The 21,111-nt window shown below is 41.9% G+C and overlaps 1 protein-coding gene across 2 annotated transcripts in view; it reads left to right on the top strand.

Moving 5' to 3' along the window:
* Positions 1-21,111, top strand: part of LOC122555444 (homeobox protein PKNOX1) — a 114,887-nt gene that overhangs the window by 5,487 nt on the left and 88,289 nt on the right. For both annotated transcript variants that reach the window (XM_043701451.2, XM_043701450.2), the window contains exon 2: positions 2,112-2,214. In XM_043701451.2, the coding sequence (XP_043557386.1) occupies positions 2,167-2,214 (48 nt within the window). In that variant the 5' untranslated portion in view covers positions 2,112-2,166. The remainder of the gene's footprint in view (positions 1-2,111; positions 2,215-21,111) is intronic.

The raw sequence follows: 21,111 nt of genomic DNA, 5'->3' as shown, positions 1-21,111 counted from the left end.
CAAATGCAGAATATATTAAAATATGTTCTCCAAATGAAACTTTCCAAATAAAACAGTCGGAATTACATGGCAACTTTGGTAGAGATCAACATCCTTTGAATTTGCAATATGAAGGAGGCCAATGAAGTCTTAACATTAATTGAAAGAACTGAAACAGCTCAGCCTCAAATTCTAATATTCTCTAAAAATCTTAACAAAACATCAACGTTAAAATGCACTTTTTTTATGAACACTCTGCTTTTAAAAAAAACAGCACCAAAGATACTCCAATACAATATTCTCATCTGGCTAAGGCATGACCACTGACACAATTGCTTTTTTTGAAACAGCATTGTAGAATTTTAAACAAATCAGGGCCTCAAGGACCTCAAACAATTTGTTTTAAGGTTACAAGTTTGATTGTTTTAAAAAAGAACATAATGTTGTATAATTTCAATGTAAAAACAAAATCTGCCCTATTACATAGCCCACACAACACAACAAATTGAGATCCTGATTCAAATACAGCAAAACAATTACTTAAAAGGATTTTCTGAACCAGGATTTTAACAAACCAAAATATTTAAATATCAAACATTCTCAACATGGCACAATTTACATTGAAACTTTCTTTTTTTGACCCAAGTATTAGTACAACCTTAATTTCAGTGTTTCTTGTCTTTTATTTTCCGCATCTTCTCAATGAAATTACACTTATGAAAAGAGAAAGCCCTCATAGCAGACCACATGGTGCCGCAGTCCAAGCCACTCCCTTCCCCCAGAAGAAAGACTCGCCGAGTCGAGTCCACAGCCCAGAAACTGAGACTCCAACAACAAAAAGCTGGACAAAGCATCCCTTGCAATCAATGCATTTGACTGTTGGGATCTGAGCAGACTGGCTCCACTTTCTCCCCATTTTCTCAGTGATGCATTGTTGCCCTAAAAGTACTTCTAAGGGGAGGTGTGGGGGTCAAAGATAACTTTAAGTACCACCAAATTTTATTTAGATGTTTTTCTTTGAAGTTCCTGGTTTCTAAATGTTCCGGAGCCTCAAATCTCGCCACTAGAGGAATCCAAACTTCTTTTTCCAGGGGACTCAAACCCCTTTTCTTACTCTATATGTCTGGAGACTCTAACCCCAATCAAAACCCTGGGGACTCTAACCCTGATTAAAACCTTTTTCCTTGCAAAGCGACTCGTTGGTGTGGAAGTAGGCGAATTACCTTAAAGATTCCGTCACCACCAAGCCCAAGGAGACGAGGGGTCAACTGAGTGTTAATTTTACAAAGAGAGATCAAGATGAATCTTACCTTGTGGGCCCATCCGTCTCATGCAACCAACACTCAGACGATGGCTTATTCAGTTTGCCTAGAAGTTCCGTGTATGTTGGAATCCCACCGCTGCCACCATATGTTACTACTTTTCCTGAGGTTTCGCACACGAGATGCAATTCGCACACACCAACTTCCCCACGATAAATCTAAGTGTGAGGCAGTGTTAACAATTGTGACCTTGACTCTTTATTTCACCTCTGCAGGAGTAGAGCCTCCTATTTTATTCTGTGCTTGTAGATTCCCAACTTTAGGGTATTCCCATTTCACTGTTGCTGACTCAGCAAATTCCCAATTCCTTTCCTAAAGCTATGTTTAAACCTTTGTGATAAACTATACCTCCTCACTTTGTCATTATTGGAAATCAATAATAGCATCATACAGTACATCCACCTGAGCCCCCTCCCACTCCCCAGTACACTTCTACATTTTGGAGTGAGTTTGCTTTTGCAGAGCTCTGGAGTTTATATCTTAGGGATATGGTGACTGCTGGTCTAATATTTCTGAACACAGGTGTGAGGTGCCCATCTGGTTAGTATCCAGTTTTGATTTTGATCACAATCTACACTTTGGAAATTCCTGCTGTATAAGTGAAAAATGAATGCTGATACACTCCAGGGTGTGTCACATCACCTTAAGGCAGCTAGTTGCATAATAATCAAGACAGAGACAGAATAGTCGCCTCTATGCCTGTGCTTTTGACAGGATATAGTCCATGTCATGAAAAATAAAAGGGGGGGATAAAATTATGAACCGTACCTCAAACTACACCTTCCTTAACCTCCCTTCTTTATGTTTCAGGGTCACCAGCTTCCTTCCTCATGATGCAAACATTCTTCCAGCTTCCCTTGAAACCATGATGGCAACACAGTCAATTCCCCTTGATTCATACCCAGAGCAGCCGGTAAGACAGCTGCACTGCAAGATCTCATTCATGCTTTGGTATAATTAATGTCATATAAAGATGAGAATAATCTTCAGAGGTGCTGTTGATGGGACAGCATGCTGTTAGTGAACAACTTTAGTTGCAAATCAGAATTAGCATTTTAATTAGTGGGGTGGGTGAGTTACTTAAGATTCTGAGGGATAAGATATACAGAGGTACCTCTGTCATCTGGCATTCGATTATACGAATTTCGGATTATCCAGCAAGAGCGCAAAGTCCCGATGCTTGGCTAAACTGTTATCCGACATTCAATTATCTGGAATTCGATTAACTGAATGAAATACTCCCCGCCCACGACCTTCGGATAATTGAGGTTCCTCTGTATATGCACTTGGAAAGACAGGATTTGATGAGGAGTAGGCAGTATGACTTGTGAGTGGGCGATCATGCCTCACAAATTTGTTGGAGTTCTTTGATGAAGTGACCAAGAAGGTTGAAGAGGGTAGGGTGGTAGACATAGTCGATATGGATTTCAGTAAGGCCTTTGATAAGGTTCTGCATGGTAGGCTGCTCTGGAAGGTTACATTGCATGGAATCCAGGTGGAGCTGGCAAATTGGATTCACAATTGGCTTGATGGTAGGAAGCAGAGGGTAATAGTGGAAGGATGCTTGTCAGACTGGAGGCCTGTGACTAGTGGAGTGCCTCAAGGGTCGGTCCTGGGCCCATTACTGTTTGTTATCTATATCAATGATTTGGATGTGAATGTACAAGGTATGATTAGTAGGTTTGCTGAATTCAATAAAATATGTGGTATCATGGACAGTGAGGAAGGCTATCAGAAATTGCAGCAGGACCTTGATCAGCTTGGGAAGTGGGCTGAGAAATGACAAATGGAGTATTATATAGATAAGTGTGAGGTGTTGCATTTTGAAAAGTCAAATCAAGGTAGGATTTTCATGTTGAATGGTTGGGCCTTAAGGAGTGTAGTGGAACAGAGGGACCTTGGAGTTTAGCTGCACAGTTCTCTGAACGTGGAGCCACAGGTAGACAGGACAGTGAAGGAGGGTTTTGGCACACTGGCCTTCATCAGTCAGGACATTGAGTATAGAAGTTGGCAAGTTATGTTGCAGTTATACAGGACGCTGGAGTATTGGTTTCAGTTTTAGTCACTTCGTTATAAGAAGGTTGTTATTAAACTGGAAAGAGTGCAGAAGAAATGGTCTGAGTTGTAGGGAGAGGTTAGACAAGCTAGGACTTTTTTCTTTAGAGTGTAGGAGATTGAGGGGGGACCTTATAGAGGTGTATAAGATCACCACAGGTATAGATAGGGTGAATGCACTTAGTCTTTTCCCTAAAGTTGGGGAATTGAGGAGTAGAGGGCGTCAGTTTAAGGTTAGAGGGGAAAAAATAAAAGGGAACCTGAGGGGCAACGTTTTTACCCAGAGGGCGTTATGGAGTTGGAATGAGCTGCCAACAGAAGTGGTTGAGATGGGTCATTAACAATATTTAAAAGACATTTGGACAAATACATGGATAGGAAAGGTTTAGAAGGATATGGGCCAAGTGCAGGGAAATGGGGTTTGCAAGGATGGACATTTTGGTCAGTATGGACCAGTTTGGGCCAAAGGGCCTGTCTCCATGCTGTGGGACTCTATGACTCTAACATTAGCCCCAATCCATGCTTCTGCCCACCAAAGGAATATAACAGAGGCTTACAGATTTAACAAAGTATCTTATCAACTGAAATAAGAAAAGAGGAATTGCTGAGCACAACAGAGGCAGGGAGCAGCAAATGGCAGTATGTGTGACAGTATAAGGGAGCCAGATTAACATCAAGAGAGAAGAGGTCACTGGGAACAATGAAATTACTAAGTGACAGTGTGAGGGAGCTGCATTAACATTAGTTAGGTTAACCGGATTAACATTAACACACAGTCAGTAACAAAGGGCACTGAGGGAGAGGGGGGCATAAGTGAGAAAGCAGCATTAACATGTATAGTAATATATAGTTCCTAGGCAGGATAATATGGGTTTTTTCTTGCAGCTGATGGTGTTCCCTAGTATCTGCTACTCTTATCCTTCTAGGTGGTAGAGGCCACGTATTTGGAAGAGTTTGTTGATAATATGATCAAAAGGAAATAATTCTTGGGACATTAAACTGAGACTCTGGAGGATTACTTAAGTGAAATTGCTACTATGCCAGTACTTCCCCACAATTTAATTTTTTGAAAAGCTTGCTTTGGGAAGGCAATGGCCAAGTGGTATTATCGATGGACTGTTAATCCAGAGTCCCAGCTAAATTCCTGGGGACCTGGGTTCTGCCAAGGTCGATGATGGAATTTGAATTCAACAGATGTCTGGAATTAAGAGTCTACTGATGACTGTGAAACCATTGCCAGTTGTTAGAAAAACCCATTTCGTTCATTAATGTCCTTTAGGGAAGAAAACTTACCAGACCCACAACAGTGTGATTGACTCTTAATTGCCCTCTAGGCAATTGGGGATGGGCAATTAATGCTGACCCAGTCAGTGATGCCCACATTCCATGAATGAATGAAAAAAAGCATTGAAATTCACCATCATTGATAGATTTGTAAAATGGAAGATAAGCTTCCATGATTACCATTATGATCATTCCATCTTATTATTTAATTTAAGTATTAGAATCATAGAATAGAATCTTAGAATCCCTACAGTGTGGAAACAGGCCATTTGGCCCAACAAGTCCACACCAACCCTTCAAAGAGTAATCCACCCAGACCCCCACCCTAATACTCTACATTTCCCCTAACTAATGCACCTAGCCTACACATTCCTGAACACAATAGGCAATTTAGCATGGACAACTCATCTAATTGATTGCGGGAGGAAACTGGAGCACACGGAGGAAACCCACATAGGCACGGGGAGAGTATGCAAACTCCACCTGAGGTTCCTGAGGCTGGAATCGAACCCAGGTCCCTGGCGTTGTGAGGCGGCAGTGCTAACCACTGAGCCACTACGTTGCCCTCAATATTGCTGAAAAACTAGAATACCTACAGTGTGGAAGCAGGTCATTCACCCCATTGAGTTCACACCGACCCTCTGAAGGGCATCCCATCCCCAGCACCCCCCCCTTCTATCCCTGTAACTTTTACCATGGCTGATGCACTCAGTCTGCACATGGACTGTGGGAGGAAACCAGAGCACATGGTGGAAGCCAACGTATACGCAGGGAGAATGTGCAATCTCCATGCAAACAGTTGCCTGAGGATGGAATCAAACCTGGGTCACCTGGTGCTGTGAGGCAGAAGTGCTAACCACTGAGCAACCATGCCACTTACTTAGCTTTTCATTTTGTTCTCATTGCGACATTATGCAAGAATAGAAATTCAAGGGAAAAGCAAATGAGAGAAGAGTACTGATTGGTTAGCAAGTAGATTCTGACTGGTAGGGGTGTTGCCTTGAGAATGCACTGATTAATAATGATTAATAGTTAACAAGTAGACATGTTCTGGAGAAAGGAACCAGTGAATGGCTGACACCTATTTTTTGAATTGAAGTAGGCATAGTGCCTGTACCTGCTCTCTCTGTCCGCAAAGTACAGGACCCTGTGTATTAATGTATCAGGTTTCCAGTATACACACATGCAATATACTGTGAGGCTGGCTGACAGTCCTAAATAGGTTGTCAGAAGAACTTGCAAACTCAGGATTATCCCTCAAATGCTGTCCAATTACAGATTCACTTCTAATGTTAGGCATTGTGTTGAAATTTTTGCAAGTATAGACTTGATGGGCATGATCAGACCCTTGTTTGTTACAAAAAACTGAAGAAACATGTTGTTTGATACAAACTGCTGGTCTTTGAGACATGTAGCCTACATACCTGGCATCACTGTAGTGATTCTAACTTGGAAATGCATTGCTGATCCTTCAATTCACTGAGTCAAAAATCCAGGAGCTTCCTCCCTAATGGGATCAGCCTAAACTGAATGCACTACAGCAGTTCACGAAGGCATCTCACCTCCACCTTCTCAAAGGAAACTAGAGACTGGTAGTAAATGCTCGACCAATCTGTCTGTTCTATGAACGAATAAAAAAAAAATCTAGGGGACGTTAATAATATGAGGGACAGACATGCATTTCTGCATCTGTAAAAGAGACTCTAGGATGGTAGGTTCATTCCCTGGTGCCAGGGTCAAAGATGCCACTGAACAGCTGCAGAGCATTCTGAAGTGGGGAAGGGCAAACAGACCGAGGACATGATACATATTGGTAACAATGACATAGGTAGAAAAAGTGATGAGGTCCTAAAAGCAGTATTTTGGATTAAGAACAGCTCTCAAAGGTGGTGAGATATTCATCACTCCCATTAATGCCAGTCTTAACTCTGAGGTCAATTTTTACTCTTCATTATAAAGTCCCCCCACCAATTTCAGACTGGAAGCTTCTCATCCAGCCCCTATTTCCTCACACTGGAATCAAGAATCCATCTCAGGTTGAGTGTAGCATTGCTTGGTGTCAACATGTCCAAGACCTAACCTTTATCTAACTTGCTCATAACCTCTTCAGAAGAGAAAAAAAAATGGAGGCTTATGGCAGGTACCAAGAGATCAAAATAGCAGAAGCCCTAAAGGGCTATAAAATGTGCAGAAGGAACTTAAAAAAAGTGATTAGATGAAGTAACAGGGGACATGAAAAAGTACTGCCAGGTAAAATAAAGGACCCTTCAGGTGACCGGACACAAAGCGTTAACTCTGATTTATCTTCACAGATGCTGCCACCCCTGCTGAAGTTTTCCAGCAACTTCTGTTTTTGTTTCTGATTTACAGCATCTGCAGTTCTTTAGGTTTTTATAAAATCCTCATTTGTTTTACAGGTGCATTAAAGGTAAAAGATTAACAAGGAAAAAGGAGAACTCATTAAGGACCACATTTGGTAGCTTGTGCGTTGAGTCAGGGGAAAGTTCTAAATGAATGCTTTGTGGCAGTGTTTGCTCGTGAGAAGAACAGAGCTGAAAATGTGTTGCTGGAAAAGCGCAGCAGGTCAGGCAGCATCCAAGGAACAGGAGAATTGACGTTTCGGGCATAAGCCCTTCTTCAGGAAGGCTTATGCCCGAAACGTCGATTCTCCTGTTCCTTGGATGCTGCCTGACCTGCTGCGCTTTTCCAGCAACACATTTTCAGCTCTGATCTCCAGCATCTGCAGCCCTCACTTTCTCTCGTGAGAAGAACAATATGGGTATAGAAATCAGGCAGAAAGACTGTGGTACAATTGAAGAAATTCAAACAGACAGAGAAGAGGTTCTGAGTGGACTGGCAATCTCAAAACTACATAAATATCCAAGGCCAGATGAGATATATCCTGAGTTGTTGAGTGAGGCAAGGGAGAAAATAGCAAGATCGCTTGCAAAATTTTCTAAACCTAGTCAAGGGAGAGTACCAGAGAATTGGAGGACAGCCAATGTGAAACCATTATTCAAGAAGGGAGCAAGGGATAAACCAGGAAAATACAGCCCAGTGAGTTTAACTTCAGTGGGGAAACTATTGGATGTAATTCTGAGGTACAGAGTTAATCTGCATTTAGAAGTCAGGGATTAATCAAGGACAGTCAGCATGGTTTTGTTCATGAGAAGTCATGTTTGACTGACTTGATTGAATCCTTAAAAGGGATGACCAGGTCTGTAGGTGAGGATGGTGCATTCAACAGGTTCGACTTGGACTTCAAGAAGGCTTTTGATAAAGTCTCACATGGGAGATTAATAGCAAAGGTAAGAGCCCATGGGATCCAAGGATATTTGGCTAATTGGATTTGGAGTGGCAGGAAACAGAGGGTGATGCTTAAGTCATGTTTAGCAACTGGAAATCTGTGTCCAGTTATGAAGAGCGATTGTACAGTGTGGGGTTGGTTTCCTTGGAATCTATGTAATTTAGAACTCCAGAGTATGGTGGACTTTGGGATATTAATTAAATTTAAGGAGGATTTAGACAGATATTTAATTAGTAATGGGTTGACGACAGCGGGCAGGAAAGTGAAGTTGAGGCTGAGATGAGATCAACCATAGTCATATTAATTAGCGGGGCAGGCTCGAGAAGTTAAATTGTCTATCCCTGCTCCCATTTCTCATGTTCTTAGAGCAGAACAATTGAGAGGAGGCATGATTAAGGAGTATAAAGTTATGAATGGCATGGATAGGTAGACAGGAAGAAGCTTTTCTCCTTGATGGAGGGATCAATGACCAGGGGCATACATTTAAGTAAAGGGGCAGAGGAAGTACGAGGAAAACGTTTTTTCACCCAGCGGGTGGTGGGAATCTAGAACTCATTGCCTGAAAATGTGGTAGAGACAGAAAGTTTCCTAACATTTAAGAAGTATTTAGATGTGCAGTTGGAAAGTTAAGACGTAAAAGGCTTTGGAACAAGTGTTGGAAAATGGGATTGGAATAATTAGGTATTTGTTTTTGCCCAGCTCTGACGTGATGAGCCAAAGGGCCTTTTTTCTGTTCTGTGGATCTTTCTTACTGATGAATGGTGTATTGAATGCACTGCCTGGAGGGGAGGTGGAAGAGGATCAACTGAGGCATTGGATGATTATTTAGATAAAAATAGTGTGCAAGAATATGGGAGAAAAAGAAAATTGGCACAGGATAATGGTGCTCATTTAATGAGATGATGAAGGCACAATAGGCCAAATGGTAACCTTCTGCATTGTAATGCGATTGTGGTTATGATTACTGTTTCTGTGAGGGTCTTTTACTCTAACATTATTAATTAAACTTGTTTCATTACACCTTAGCAGGTCTAAAATAGATTGATCCCTGTTTTGATTCATAACCTATTGCTCCAGGAAACTGTCTTGAATACACTTTATGAATTGTTACTTGTCTGTCTTTGCTAATCTGACTAACCCAGTCTATGTGAAGATTAAAGGCACCCATGATTAATATACGGCCTTTGTTACATGCCCTCATTTTGTCATGATTTATTCCCTGTACCACTTTATAAATACTGTTAAGGAGCCTATACAATACTCCTAGCAGTGTCTCCTTTTTTTTAATTTCTTCACTCCCCTCTGGATTCTTCAGATTCTAATCTAGGATCATTTCTTGATCTCTTAAGTATTCCATACTGTACTAACCATGCCACCTCATCAACCTTTCCATCCTGCTTGTCCTTTCAAAAAGTTAAAATGTTTATAGCCGGACAGGTATCCTTGTAATCATATTTTTGTAAGGGTTATAAGATAATATCTGTCTTTATATCATTAGTTCATTTGTTATATTTCAAATACTATGCAAATTCAAGCAAAGAGCCATTACTTTTCCCTTTTTACCATTTTGTCCTCCTTTGATCATATTTACTGCTGTTTTTCTATGTCAGCACGCTGTCCCTTCCTGCCCCACTATGGGTATCATTATCCAAATAGCTGCCCTGTATTGCTGCTGTATCCTCTTGCTTTGTAAGCCTACGTTTTCTCCTCCCATCACCAACCAACCCCTGCCCCGCCCCAAATTAGTTTTAAATCCTCTCTACAGCCCTAGTTATTTGATTTGTCAACACATTGGTCCCAGTAGGGTTCATGTGAAACTCATCCCACAAGAATAGCTCCCTTCGATCTCAATACCAGTTACTTGTTTGCAGGTTTGCTTTTATTGAAGGTTTTTGACGTACTAGTTAAAAGTCACAGCTTATAGCCATTGGAAAGGAGAAATAAACTGGCTATCTTCAGGCTTGAGTTGCTTTATACTGCAGAGAAAAAAATAGAAACTCCTGCCTTCGTTTAGAACTAATTGTTTCATAGATATTCACATCCCTAAGCTGGGACCCAATCACATAGTTGTTGGCAGGCGGGGAAGGCCTTTGTCATTAATAATTGGTCACTGGTCCACAGCCCAGTCAACTACCTATTGCAAGCCAAAACTGTATTTGTTGTTGTCCCCTTGGCTCCAGCTCCTTGAATTCCGATGTTGCTTGAATAAGCAGCTGTGTAAACAGTAAACTATAAGTGTCAGGATACTTGCTTGAAGAAGTGCAGCAGTCCATCGTTTTTAAAACAATTCTTTTGACATTTCAGCCACAATCAAAAGTACAGAAAAATAAAAGTATGTAGTCTTTATGTCACAATCTATCAAATGCAGGGCTTTCACTGCATGAAGTCCAGCTGTTTTGTCCGTGTTTGAACCAAGGCTGTAATGAGGTCAGGAGCTGAGTGACCCTGGCAGAACGTAAACTCAATGTCACTGACAAGTGCTGCTCGATAGCACTGTTGATGACATCTGTATCACTCTATTGCTAATAGAATGTTGCTTTTTATTGTGAGGGGAGTTGAATTCAAATGTAGGGCAAGTATGCTTCAGTTACCCAGGCAATGGTGAGACTGTTGTGGTTCTGTTCGCCGAGCTGGGAATTTGTGTTGCAGACGTTTCGTCCCCTGTCTAGGTGACATCCTCAGTGCATGGGAGCCTCCTGTGAAGCGCTTCTGTGATCTTTCCTCCGGCATTTATAGTGATTTGTATCTGCCGCTTCCGGTTGTCAGTTCCAGCTGTCCGCTGCAGTGGCCGGTATATTGGGTCCAGGTCGATGTGTTTGTTGATAGACTCTGTGGATGAGTGCCATGCCTCTAGGAATTCCCTGGCTGTTCTTTGTTTGGCTTGCCCTATAATGGTAGTGTTGTCCCAGTCGAACTCATGTTGCTTGTCATCTGAGTGTGTGGATACTAAGGATAGCTGGTCATGTCGTTTCGTGGCTAGTTGGTGTTCATGGATGCGGATCGTTAGCTGTCTTCCTGTTTATCCTATGTGGTGTTTTGTGCACAAACGTCTGCAATACAAATTCCCAGCTCGGCGAACAGAACCACAACAACGAGCACCCAAGCTACAAATCTTCTCCCAAACTTTGAATGGTGAGACTATTTTGGAGTACGTACAATATTTTCTTAAGGAAGGATGAAAAGCATTGGAAGCGATTCAGAGAATGTTTACTGGATTAATAACTTGATGAATACTTTGTGGTAGTGTAGTTTTAAGGTCACTGGACTGGTTATCCAGAGGCCCAAGCTCATTCTCTGGTCATAGATTCAAATCCCACCATATTACATTGTGAAATTCAAATTCAATAAAGAGCTAGCCTGATGGTGACCATTTAACCAGTGTTGACTGTTTTTAAAATCCATCTGATACACTAATGTCCTTTAAGGAAGAAAACTGCAATCCTTACCTGGTCTGGCCTAAATGCGACTCCAGATCCATAGCAATGGTTGATTCCTAAATTCCCTGTGAGCCATTCACTGCTCCAAGGTCTGCAGCAGAAGGTAGCACACTACCACCTTCTCCAGGGCACTCTCTGGCTGGGTCATTTTCTGCCCATCCTAAAATATTCTGGAGAAGATGGTGAGCTGCCTTCTGCTGGAGTGCTTGGGGTGCAGAAATATCCACAGTGCTATTAGAAAGGCAGTTAGAGCCATAGAGATGTACAGCATGGAAACAGACCCTTCGGTCCAACCCGTCCATGCCGACCAGATATCCCAACCCAATCTAGTCCCACCTGCCAGCACATGGCCCATATCCCTCCAAACCCTTCCTATTCATATACCCATCCAAATGCCTCTTAAATGTTGCAATTGTACCAGCCTCCACCACTTCCTCTGGCAGCTCCCACCCTCTGCGTGAAAAATTTGCCCCTTAGGTCTCTTTTATATCTTTCCCCTCCCCTATGTCCTCTAGTTCTGAACTTCCTGACCCCAGGGAAAAGACTTTGTCTATTTATCCTATCTATGCCCCTCATAATTTTGTAAACCTCTATAAGGTCACCCCTCAGCCTTCGATGCTCCAGGGAAAACAGCCCCAGCCTGTTCAGCTTCTCCCTGTAGCTCAGATCCTCCAACTCTAGCAACATCCTTGTAAATCGTTTCTGAACCCTTTCAAGTTTCACAACATCCTTCCAATAGGAAGGAGACCAGAATTGCACGCAATATTCCAACAGTGGCCTAACCAATGTCCTGTACAGCCGCAACATGACCTCCCAACTCCTGTACTCAATACTCTGACCAATAAAGGAAAGCATACCAAACGCCGCCTTCACTATCCTATCTACCTGCGACTCCACTTTCAAGGAGCTATGAACCTGCACTCCAAGGTCTCTTTGTTCAGCAACACTCCCTAGGACCTTATCATTAAGTGTATAAGTCCTGCTAAGATTTGCTTTCCCAAAATGCAGCACCTCGCATTTATCTGAATTAAACTCCATCTGCCACTTCTCAGCCCATTGGCCCATCTGGTTAAGATCCTGTTGTAATTTGAGGTAACTCTCTTCGCTGTCCACTACACCACCAATTTTGGTGTCGTCTGCAAACTTACTAACTATACCTCTTATGCTCACATCCAAATCATTTATGTAAATGACAAAAAGTAGAGGGCCCAGCACCGATCCTTGTGGCACTCCACTGGTCACAGGCCTCCAGTCTGAAAAGCAACCCTCCACCAACACCCTCTGTCTTCTACCTTTGAGCCAGTTCTGTATCCAAATGGCTAGTTCTCCCTGTATTCCATGAGATCTAACCTTGCTAATCAGTCTCCCATGGGGAATCTTGTCGAACGCCTTATTGAAGTCCATATAGATCACATCTACTGCTCTGCCCTCATCAATCTTCTTTGTTCCATGATCTTGACCTCGCGAAAGCACAGTGGTATGTTTTCAATTTCTTATTTTCTTCCAAAGGGCCATTTAGAATGAAAAATAAATGCGGGTGCAGCCAACAAAGCACACATTCCCTAGAAAGAATTTAAAAAACAGTCAAGGTGGTGTATGGCTTAGGGGAATGCTTGTAGGTAATGATGGTCCTATGCATTTGCTGCTCTTATGGTGGTTATGTTTGTGAGGTTGGAATATGTTATGTAGAGGCCATTGATGAGTTACTGAAGCGCATCTTATAGATGGTACACCCTACTGCCACAGTGCATAAATAGTGATGGGCGTGAATGTTAAAGGTGTTTTCTCTCATTTCTCTCTCTCCCCAGATAAGATGTCCTCTCATTATCCTCTCTATTTAGCTATATTCAATAAAGTCTGTTGTTGTTTGCTCACAAGAGATTGGGTCACATAAACTACAGCTTGTTTTATGCTAAAAGCAGTTGCCTGAATTGTCATTCATGTTGTATAATCCCTGAAAGTGATTCCCAAACGACTGGAGGTCACATTGTGGCTGGCAAATTCTCATTGCCCTTTCAAAGCAGCATGACAAGATGATGTAAGGTAAATATCCCTACTTTCAAACAAGCATGTGGTAAGTGTTGCTGGGATGTCACGGGTCCTATTTAGAGACAATACTGAAAATAAGGAACAGAAAGGAAGACTTGCATTTATCTTTTACCATTCACAACCAACTTAAAGCACTTTGCATCCAGTGAAATTCTTTTGAAGTCACTGTTGTAATTTAGGAAACACCACAGCCCAATTTGTGTACAGCCAGCTCCACAAACAGCAGTGTGTTAATGTGCAGTTACTCTGTTGACTGAGAGATGAGAAGTGGCTGCAGGATCTTATGTCCATCTGAAAAGCTAGGACGTAATGTCTTTTAATGTCTTATCCAAAACACAGCACTCCTACTAGTGCGATTCTATTGGAATATCAGCTTTCATTTTCGTGCTGAAGTGGGAGTTGAACCTATTACCTGCAGACTGAAAGATGATAATGCCAACAACTGAGCTTGTACTAACAAAAGGGTAGAGACGGTAACAGACTAGTCGGTCCTGATTGTGAGTGTTGCTTTGGACACAGGGCTGGCATATGCCTTTCCCTTTGCCAACTCAAATGCACTTGGAATATATAGCTCCTCTTGAATAACTGCAGTCATTAACTTTACAGTTACTCATGACAGCAGTATTTTGCCACAGGGTGTAAGAAGTATATTTCAACAAGTCATTACAAAGTTGTAAATGTGTTTTAATACAACCATTTATTGTTTTTTTTTCCTATGAGAGAAGCAAAAACAGCTTAGCTTGTCATATTATATGCAGTCAGCTGGTGCTACTGAATTCAAGGTTCAGATAGAATTTGCTAAGTACTCTCAAGTGGTTAGCAATGAACTAATCCAGAGTGTGGGATCATGCTCTGAACAGACAACACATCTAAAGGTTGGTATTCTCATCTTGCTGTTCAATTTGAAACAGGAATGACTGGAGCTTTTGTATTGGCAGCATTTGTTTGGAAAACAATACTGATTTGGTTATTGAATATGTTTCTAGCATTGAGGGCAAATACACCTATTTTTAGAAGTAAATATTTTAAATCCTTGTTCAATTGTTATATAGAATTGGGAGAATAAGTTCTTACCTGCACTCTGACCGAGTTGTTTGCTGGTAATAATCTTGATTTTTGAAGATCAATAAAACCGTATCTCAGAATACAAAGATTAATCAACTGAATTCTATTAATCTCGATTGAATAGAAAATTAATTAAAATTCTGCTTACAGTTGAAATCTGAATATTCAGCAATGTTTGCATTAAAGTTGGGAAATCCCTGCACAGATATTTTTTGCTAATTTGTTTTTGGGATGGAGTCTTCTCTCTCTGGGAGCGAGTTTAGATGTGGCCAAGAGCTATTGAGCTGTTTTCCAGTAATTTTCTGATCAGAATGATCATCAGATATTATATATTAAGTGAAGATGAGATACTAATATGAGTGGCAGAGCAAAGTGTGCAGTGTGAAACTTTTCAAAGGAACATAGATACATTGAGTGAGTGGGCAAAGGTCTGGCAGATGGAATACAATGTTAATAAATATGAAGTCATCCATTTTGGTAGGAGTAACAGTGAAAAGGATTATTACTTGAATGGTAAAAAGTTACAGCATGCTGCTATGCAGAGGGACCTGGGTGTCCTTGTGAAGGAATCACAGAGTACAGCAAGTAATTAAGTAGACAAATGGAATTTTGTCCTTCATTCCTAAAGGGATTGCGTTTAAAATCAATGATGTTATGCTGCACCTGTATAGGTGCTGGTCAGGCCGCACCTGGAGTACTGTGTGCAGTTTTGGTCTCTTACTTAAGAAACTGAGTAGACTGGGATTATACTAATTGGAATTTAGAAGAATGGGGGCTTTTATACATGGACTTCAGTAAAGCCTTTGATAAGGTTCCACATGGTAGGCTGTTGGAGAAAATGCAGAAGCATGGAATTGAGGGTGATTTAGCAGTTTGGATTAGAAACTGGCTTTCTGAAAGAAGGCAATGAGTGGTGGTTGATGGAAAATATTCAGCCTGGAGTCCGATTACTAGTGGTGTGCCACAAGGATATGTTTTGGGACCACTGCTGTTTGTCATTTTTGTAAATGACTTAGACGCAGGCATAAGTGGATGGATTAGTAAATTTGCAGATGACACTAAAGTCGGTGGAGTAGTGGACAGTTTGGAAGAATGTTATAGGTTGCGGGGGACTTGGATAAACTGCAGAATTGGGCTGAGAGGTGGCAAATGGAATTCAGTGCAGCTAAATGGGAGGTGATTCACTTTGGGAAGAATAACAGGAAGGCAGCGTACTGGGTCAATGGAAAGATTCTTGGTAGTGTGGATGTGCAGAGGGATCTTGAAGTCCATATACATAGATCCCTGAAAGTTGCCACCCAGGTTGATAGTGTTGCTAAGAAGGCATACAGTGTGTTAGGTTTCATTGGTAGCGAGACTGAGTTCTGGAGCCGCAATATCATGCTGCAACTGTACAAAACGCTACTGCTGCTGCACTTGGAATATTATGTACATTTCTGGTCACCATATTTCGAGGAGGATATGGAAGCAATGGAAAAGGTGCAGAGGAGATTTACCAGGATGTTGCCTGGTCTGGGAGGGAAGGTCTTATGAGGAAAGGCTGAGAGACTTGGGTCTGATCTCATTGGAGAGAAGAAGGCTAAGAGGGACGTTGGTAGAGACATACAAGATGATCAGAGGATTAGATAGGATGATGACATCAGCTTGTATGAGGGGGCCTAACTACAAATTGAAAGGTGATAGATTTAAGTCAGATGTCAGAGGCAGTTTCTTTACTCAGAGTGGTAAGGGGGTGGAACGCTCTGCCTGCCAATGTAGTTAACTCAGCCACATTAGGGAGATTTAAACAATCCTTGGATGAGCACATGGATGGTGATGGGATAGTTTCGGGGGACGAGATGAGAATAGTTCACAGGTCGGCGTAACATTGAGGGCCGAAGAGCCTGTTCTGCACTGTATTGTTCTATGATTGGGTATATAGGAAGGATTTGGAGGGATATGGGCAAGGTGCTGGCAAGTGGGACTAGATTAGGTTGGGATATCTGGTCGGCATAGACGAGTTGGACCGAATGGTCTGTTTCCTTGCAGTATATCTTTATGACTTTATGACTTTTATTATAAACATATAAAATTATGAAGGGAATAGATAAGATAGAAGTAGTGAGGATGTTTCCATTGGCGGGTGAAACTAGCACAAGAGGACGTAGACTCAAGATTAGGAGCAGATTTAGGACTGAGTTAAGAAGGAACTTTTTCACCCAGAGGTTTGTGAATTTGTGGAATTTCCTGCCCAGTGAAGTAGTTGACGCTACCTCAGTAGATGTTTTTCAAGCTAAGATAGATTTTGTTTTGAACAATAAAGTAATTAAGGACTATGGTGAGAAGGCGGGTTAGTAGAGCTGAGTTTACGATCTTATTGAATGGTGGGGCAGACTCAAAGGGCCAGATGGCCTACTCCTGCTCCTAGTTCTTATGAAGAAGAATTGAGGCAAAATTGATGAGAGTTTCTTCAGTCACCCAAAGGTTTACACTCTCTGCTGATCTTTTACTCCATGCAATCATTGCTCAGACCAGGCTCTATTGTATTGTAATTTCTCTGTATCCATTGGATACTATTATTGTATCTTAGTTTATTTACACACCTCTTTGGAATGCTGTTTTAACAACTAGGTTTAATGATGAATCCAACAAATCAAATTGAAGCTGGGGAAATATGATACATGTAGTTGCATTGAGTCTACAGGAGCAATTCAGGCCAACAGACCATTCAGCTTCTCTTCAATCCCCATTCCATTATACATGCTCCATGTTAATTTCCTTCCCTCTTTCTTCATCTAATACTAAAAGTTTATATTTCATCTTCCTTGTTTTCACTCAATTAATTCTGGGCTATTTACTTGAAATACATGTGATAGTGAGTTCTGTATTTTCATGGCTCTTCAAAAATCTAAAAAGAGGAGTAGCAAGAGTAATTGGTCCATTCAAGGATGAGAGTTTGGAATCTTATAGGGTTCTGAGTGATGTGGGCAATGGTTGGATCTGTAGCAGAATGGGACAAGAAGTTCATTGAGGCATATTTAAATGTTGGGAGCATTTAGGCACATTTTTATGTTTTGCCAAGTGAAGAAGTTTCTTACCAGTCAGTGGAGATTTGCCTATTAAGTGGGATTCTAGCTTGTAAAATATCTGATTAATTCAACTTTTCTTATTAAAATTAAACTCCCTATCTTAATAAACGTGCTGAACAAATTAGGCGTTGAGAATTCTCAATATGGAAATCAGAGCGGGTACCTGGGAACTTCAGCTTGCTGTGAGGAACCCCCATCTGATTATCAAATAGCATTTCAGGGCATAATCCACAGATGCCAGCCACACACACTCCTTGTCTATGGACATTTCCATCTGAGTTTACTCACCCAGGGGAGGCAGTGGCCGAGAGGTATTAATCAGAGAGCAAGGTAATGTTCTGGGGACCTGGGTTTGAATGCTGCCTTGGCAGATAGTGGAATTTGAGTTCAATACAAATCTGGAATTAATTTTAACAATGACCATGCAATTTGTTGTTGACTGTCAGAAAGTTCCACCTAGTTCACTATGTCCTTTAAGGAAATAAACTGCTGTCCTTATCTGGTCTGGTCGACATATAGAATCGTTGAATTTTACAGTTACAGAAGGAGGCTATTCAACTCATCTCGTCTGTACCAGCTTCCAAAAGAACTACCCGACTCGTCCCATTAGATAGATTCTTTGACTCCAGACCCACAGCAATGTATTTGACTGTCGATTGCTTTCTGTCGATTAAGGAAGGGCGATAAATGCTGGCCTAGCTAGTGACACACACATCCTGTGAACAAATAAAAAGATCCTTCTTGACCTTCATGACCCTTTATGATATCTTTGCAGGCTGCATAGGATGCACAGACATAGGGTGCACTGGCAACTATCATTGAAAAGCTACTGTGAGGATGCTTTGTACACAGAGACAGACATCTGTATTACCCATTGGACCAGGCTACATCTCAAGGCTGCTCATTTACTTCCTTCGTAATCAAGCACTTCATGCCAATCTAAGTGCTTTCAGCACCCCAGGCTTCTCCTCCTTGCTGTGCCATGTTATGCCATTGCCTGTGGTGCATTTGGTCAGCACGTTTGGCGGTTAACCAAAAGGTTGGTTGTTCGATACCACTCAGGGACGGAGTGATTGCTGTTCTCACTTCATCAGTTTTAAAAAAGAGTCTTGATGAAGGGTCAAGCCTGAAACATCGACCCTCTTGCTGCTCAGTTGCTGCCTGACCTGCTGTGCTTTTTCCAGTGCTACACTTTATTGACTATCCCTGGTACCTCTTCAGCCAGAGCCAAAGGCTGTCAGTACTGGTGTTTTGACATACTCCTTTGCATAGATGTACAGACAGGCAGCTTGTTAGTGGGGATCTGTTTGTGGTGGAGGAGGTACCAAGAGGCACCTACTTTGTGATATTTGTCAGTGCAGATTTGCTCAGCCAAATATCCATATTAGAAAGTGGCTAATCCTCAATCTAGTCAAGGGGAGGGGAGGAGGGCACTGTTGGCCATGAGGTCCCAGTACTGTCAGTCAGGGGCACAGTCCAGGGCATTTATCATTATCATTTGTCAGCTGGGAAAGCTGATGTTTGGGGAATCTGTACAACTGCAGTCTGGGAAGTGGGCAATAGACTGTCCAGTGGGACAAGCAGTTAGGGAATTTGTGCATCATCAGTTGGGGAACGCAAAGCCAGTGTTCAAGGATCTGGTCAGTCATGTCTGAAGGAATGATTGTTAAATCATCCAGAGGACTGGACCAAATACAGTTTTGAGGATCCAGCTATTGATCATTAGGTTGAATTCAAGGAGGCAACTGTAGGTGCTGTGGTAGCTCACTACCAAAAGGTGTAGGGGACTCAAAGCTGTATGGGTGTGGGTGAGAAGCAAAACAAAAATATTTGTGAAGGAGAAAAGTAGGACAGTGATGAGAGATCTCCGGTACAAACTGAATTAATGGCAGTGACCACTACCATGGCTTCTATAGCCAAAGTGTATATGAGCACAGTGACCATTCTTAAAGCATAATGTTCGAATGTGGAAGAAATGAGGAAAGTTGGAGCTAAAACACATTCTGGTGGGTCTCCGCATGAGGGCATTGGATGGAAGTGGGCTAGCAGGCTAGAGTGACTTTAAAGGGGACATGGAGACTTTGGGGTGATCTCTGGTGACCAGTTGGGCCTGATATTGATGGTGTTGACGGCAAGCTGTGTTTCCTGCCATCATTTGCAGTTCTCTAGGTGCAAGATGCAATTGGAGAATGGTGGGGACAATGCCCAGGAGGGTCAGGGTCAATGTCAGTGTGATGGGTGAAAGTGCAAGATCCATACCTGCTGAAGACAAGGATGTTGTAGGGCAAAAATATGAAGTTTGGGATTACAAATTTCAGTTACACTGCATTTGCAATAATCTTTTCACCCATATACAATTTGTACAGGTGTACGTCCTGCCCTCATTTGACCTACCAAAATGCAACATACATTTATCTAAATTAAACTTAATCTACCATTCCTCAGCCCACTGACCCATTTGATCAAGATCTCGTATGGCTAGATAACCACCTTCACTGTCCACTACACCACCAATCTTGGTGTCATCTGCAAGCTTCCTAACCATACCTCCTAAATTATCACCCAAATCACTTATATAAATGACACATAACAGCAGACCCAGCACTGATCCCTGTGGCACACTGCTGGTCACAGGCTCCAGTCTGAAAAACACCCCTCTATAACCACCCTCTGTCTTTTACCTTCAAGCCCTTTAGAGCGCAGGAGGCTGAGGGAGTGACCTTGTAGAGGACTATAAAATCAAAAGGGGCATGGATAGGGTGAATAGCCAAGACCTTTTACCCAGGGTAAGGGAGTCCAAAACTAGAGGCATAGGTTTACAGTGAGAGGGGAAAGATCAAAGAGACCGGGGTGGGGGAAGGGGGGTAAGTTTTTCACATAGGGTTGTGCATATATGGAATGATTGCACTTTTGGAGAAGATGTGTACCTCAGGTTGTACATTTGCTTGCTGAGCTGGTAGATTTGTTCTCAAACCTTTTGTCACCATGCGAGGTAATGTCATCAGTGAGCCTCCAATGAAGTGCTGGTGTTCTGTCCCTCTTGCTGTTTATCAGTCTTGATCTGTTATGGTGTGTGATATCATAACAGATCAAGACAAATAAATAACAAGCGGGACAGAACATGAGCGCTTCATCGGAGGCTCACTGATGATGTTACCTAGCATGGTGATGAAATGTCTGAGAACAAATATACCAGCTCAGCAAGCAAATGTACAATCATTATGGAATGAGCTCCCTGAGGAAATGGTAGAGGCTGATACAATTACAGCATTTAAGAGACTTTTGGATAGGGACCTGGAAAGGTATAGAGCAAGGTGGGCAAACACAGGTAAATGGGACTAGTTCAATTTAGAAAATCTGGTTGGCTTGAACAAGTTGGTCCCAAGGGCCTGTTTCCATTCTGTATGGCTCTATGGAAGAACTGTCTTTATCAAGGCTAAATAGAAAATGTTCTAATACAAGGAGGTTGAGAAAGAAGCCAAACGAGCTGAGGGAACAGGTAGGCACATGGGAGTATGATATGATAGTCATTACAGAAACTTGGC

The sequence above is a fragment of the Chiloscyllium plagiosum genome, unplaced genomic scaffold (genome assembly GCF_037043375.1).
Source record: "Chiloscyllium plagiosum isolate Xiang-an unplaced genomic scaffold, Cpla_swu_hap1 HiC_scaffold_12, whole genome shotgun sequence".
Lineage (NCBI taxonomy): Eukaryota > Metazoa > Chordata > Chondrichthyes > Orectolobiformes > Hemiscylliidae > Chiloscyllium > Chiloscyllium plagiosum.
The sequence above is the reverse complement of the archived record's forward strand: the minus strand, read 5'-3'. Positions and strand labels throughout refer to the sequence as shown.